Source organism: Carassius carassius, chromosome 29 (assembly GCF_963082965.1).
Source record: "Carassius carassius chromosome 29, fCarCar2.1, whole genome shotgun sequence".
NCBI lineage: Eukaryota > Metazoa > Chordata > Actinopteri > Cypriniformes > Cyprinidae > Carassius > Carassius carassius.
Genome location: NC_081783.1, coordinates 19,497,480 through 19,501,842, shown reverse-complemented (window position 1 = coordinate 19,501,842; position 4,363 = coordinate 19,497,480). Strand labels below are relative to the sequence as shown.

The window sequence follows — 4,363 nt, the reverse complement described above, 5'->3', positions numbered from 1 at the left end:
CCTCCACCATTGCAGCTTTTCACACAGAAGCAAGGCCACAGCAGGAAGAGCATAAAAGACCTGCAGGCTCCAAGCGAATTTACTGACATCTGAGCTGGAGCCTGTCGGTTCTAAAAGACACACAGTCCTGAATCTCATTCTAATTGCACTGGATGTACATCAGGTCCTTATATCTTAATCACTTTAAAGTAATGTTTCATTTAGCAAACTGTACCAAATGTATTGTCCATTGTTAGTTAATGCATTGACTAACATTAACTAATGGGACCTTACTGTAACGTGTACCTCTATTACTATTCACATTTCAATGTTAGTTTTTTAAGCGCTTTTCACAATACATAGTTTCAAAGCAGCTTTACAGGAAAAAAAGAGCATGATAATATTATTCAAACTGAAAAAGTTAAATGTCAAAGAAAATCATGCTAATCAACAGTAAAATCGACTCCATGTCTCTGGCCTGCAGGTGTGTGCATGGCATGTTTTCAAAGAACAAAGAGCCCATGTGTGCCCCTCTGTTTCTAATGACACATGTGTAATCTGACCGCGTCACGTAATCCTGAACACATACAAACTGCAGCTCCCCTCTCTGCACTGTAAAGCCTAGCCAGTGCAGACAAAGCCCAGTATCTTACACCAAAGAAAGAAGCTACTGTGACGGTGAGATGACACTGAGGCGAGAGAGGAAATCTGATGTAATAATGTATCATCGGTGAATAGACTGCAATGCATTTTCCCTTTATATTTTGACAGAGGAACATTTGATATAGTTGAACGAGAGCTGAATCTGCTTACATTATGCAGTCATGATTTGAAACACTTTCACTTCTAAGATTAACATAGCTTTCTTGGCATGTTAAACAGTGAAACATAATGTTTATGGTGAGTTCTGAAATATTTTTATTAAAATATAATGCACCCCCCCCCCCCATATATATATATATAGGTTTCACATATAATTTTTTTAGTAGTAGCATTAATAACTATAATTACATTTTAAGACGATTTTGTCAAAGTCAGTGTTGCACAACAAGTGGCAATGACGCCATTTTGTTGTCACGTGACAAGAAAACCATACAACAGAGAAGACCCTTTTAGGCCCCCACCAAGGTTTTTTTTTAATTTTTTTATGCGATTAAAGTAGGCTATTTTAACGTCTAAAACTCACTGACTGAATTAAAATGTTGTTGAAAACAACATATAGGATTACTTTTCTAATTATCAATAACTTCTTAGAACACAACCGTGTTTTCAGTATAAAAAAAAAAAAACATTCCCTTTTTGGACATGATTATTTGTCATTGACCCTTAGAATTAATAAAGAAAGCAAAATGTGTGATATGAAAAAAAGCGTAATCTCTCACTAACGAGCTCTTCTTGGTGTGTTTTGCCATCACAAAGCAGTGTCTGGTGTCATTCCACTGCAGTGAACAGTCGCTGGTCGTGCAGAAAGAAAACACGCTGTGGATCTGCGGCTCACAAGCTTGGTTTGAAAAAGAGCCCCGCCCTCCTCCTGCCTCTCCTGGAGCCTTATAACCAGACGCCTGCTCTTCAGACTCACATACCCAAGAAACGCACCGGCCTTGAGCACAGTTACGAGCCCGGAGAGCAGACGGAAAGCAACCTCACGGAATATACGCGGTTCGCATTTGTTTGATTTTGAGAAGCGTCTAGGCTGAGCGAAGAAGACATGGATTTTCTGAACCACAACTACTTGAGCGCGCGCGCGCCCTACGATTACACCTTCAATTTTTGGAATGACTATCTCGGCCTCTCCACGCTGGTCACCAAGAACAACAAGCACAGCATCCCCCAGAGTCCCAACTCCATCACGGAGTCCCTGAAAGCCACTCTGGGCTTGGACGACAGCCCTCCGTGCCCGTGCGTAATCGCGGCCGGCGGCGACGGCGACAGCGGTGGACACCTGGACTCCTGCTGCTGCCCCCCGCCCGCCCCCATCTCCATCCTGGACCTGAAGGAGCGCTTCTCCATCTTGAGCCCCTTCCAGAACCAGAACCAGGGCACGGGAGGGCTGCTGTCCTCCTCCCAGGAGCGGGAGATGGCCATCGGAGGGAGCTTCGCAGGATTTGATCTGTTTGGCGTGGAGAGGAAGATGAGGAAACCGGTGGCGCGCAATAAGCAGGAGCCCAAGATCTGCGTCTTCTGTCGGAATAACGGCGCGCCGGAGGAGGTCTACGGCTCGCACGTCCTGAAAACCCCGGACGGGAGGGTGGTGTGCCCGATCCTGCGGGCGTACACATGCCCCTTATGCAGTGCCAACGGGGACAACGCGCATACAATAAAATACTGCCCTCTCTCCAAAGACCAGCCTGCCCAGAGAGTGCTGAAGGGAGGCAGAGCTGTGGGTGGTAAGCGAGTGAAAATCTTCTAAAAAGACTCCTGTAGACTTACATGTATTGCACTGAACAATTTCTTTCAGATGACTGTTCTGATTGACTGGCTTTCCGAGTCTTAACTACTAGGCAAACAAATAAGATGATATCAATGTTTTGTTAAACGAAAAAAAAAAAAAACGTATATTTTTATAGATACTTTATTTCCATAGTTTATTGCATACTTTATTCATAAAAAAGCTATTCCTTTTTCTTTTCACGCATAGGTTTTAGATGTTTATTCACGATTCATAGTCACGTTTTGTGTGAAATAAGATGTTATTTTTCTTTAAAATGGAAAAACGTGAATGTTGGCACCAGAGGAGTTGCTCTTCTGTTCAACTCAAGTATTTTCTTTACTGTAAACTAAGCTTGCACCTCGTTTTTGTCTTTAAACCAAAGTTTATTTTGCCATTAAGCGATTTTATAGAATGTTCAACATTTCTTCATTTATGAACTTTAGTCCCATTCCGCTCTCTCTTGAAAGTCCACTCCGCAGTTTCCTGACATTTGCCAGCACGGACGCGCAGAGCAACACAATAGAGGCTCTGTTGCGCGTTCATGTTGTCAGCATAACTTCATAATCGGCCAAATAATTTCCAAACCCACTGACAGAGCTGGGCATTTTACATTGCAGGGTCCAAGTTACAGATCTTACATCACTAATATTAAGTGAATTTCCAGCAGCTTCAGAAAGCAGTGTTGCTCATTAGTGCGTATAGAATGAACGCTGTAATGTAAAGTGTGACCGCAGTCTATTCTTCTGTATGAGGTGCCCTTTCAATGTTTACACCCCTAGTAAGGGGAATACACACTGGAGAAAAATAAATCAAAATAAAGTATGTCTTATGGGTGCCTCTCTTCAACTCCATACAAAGTTCACCTTCTCCAAAACATCCTGGGTGAGCAAAGGGAGAGGTTTATGTCAAACAAACAAAGGGTCCACGGTGGAATATAGCACGTATGAATGTTCTTAATAAAAAAGCTTTTTGTAAAAACAATGTATTTGCCCCTTTTTGCATTATGTACAAGAATAAACCCCCCTAAAAGCAAGAAAAAAACAAAACAAAAAAGGATGCAAACATATTGTGAATGTACAATTTGACACTTGCAGGACTGCACATTTCTGACAGTTATGTTTACCAAAGGAATTCAATTTTAATGAAGTAAGGAGCATAGATTTGCTGTATTGTAAATAATTACCGAAAAAAAAGGAAAATAATTAAGTGATGTCTATTCAGTATTTTACCATTTAAAAGTGACTTCAGAGGGAACTACCTCACCAAGATTTTGTACTTACATGTAAAATGTCAACAGCAGTTTATTAATATAGTGTACCATTTATAACAAGGGTTTCTTATAGTATTTTTGATCTTTGTATAACATAATTGTATTTTTTTTTCAGTGCATTCTACGAACGAAAGTGAAATCCCAATAAGCTCTAAGCATTGTTTGCTAATAGGTGACAGCTGTACATAATATTAATGATGATGATTATATCATGCATTTTAAGTTGTTGTTCAATGTGACGTTCTTGGTTCGTGAGAGAGAGACTGAGAATCAAATGTTGAAGACATCACCCAATTTGCCACTTTTAACTGAGGTTTGTAATTAAATTAAAAGAGTAAAAAAAGAAACACTGTTGAATTTTCTTATTTATATTTTGTCACAATTTCCCTGTATGCTGCTGTGCAGAAATTAAAGAGATGGATTCACTAGATAAATAAACAGCTTATGAAACAGTTTAACTGGTGCTTTCATGTTGTCATCCCTGCCGATTGTGTTTAGCAGGCCCATGTGAGCCTGTGTCATTGTCACAATCAGGGTCTTTGTGAATCCCACCTCATTCCCATCACCACTCAAGGCCTCTCTTCACCTACACAGGCCTTTCCTCTCTAAATGTTACAAAAATGAAAACAAAGAAAAGGAGAACAAAGGAGAAGTTTCTCTGATCATTTTAAAAAACCATGAAA

The 4,363-nt window shown here is 40.5% G+C and overlaps 1 protein-coding gene across 1 annotated transcript; it reads left to right on the top strand.

The window, feature by feature from the left end:
• The first annotated feature begins 1,514 nt into the window (after nucleotides 1-1,514).
• On the top strand, nucleotides 1,515-4,138 carry nanos1 (nanos homolog 1). Its single transcript, XM_059516223.1, has one exon. The coding sequence runs from the start codon at nucleotides 1,688-1,690 to the stop codon at nucleotides 2,387-2,389; it is 702 nt and encodes a 233-aa protein (XP_059372206.1). The 5' UTR covers nucleotides 1,515-1,687; the 3' UTR covers nucleotides 2,390-4,138.
• Nucleotides 4,139-4,363: the final 225 nt, after the last annotated feature.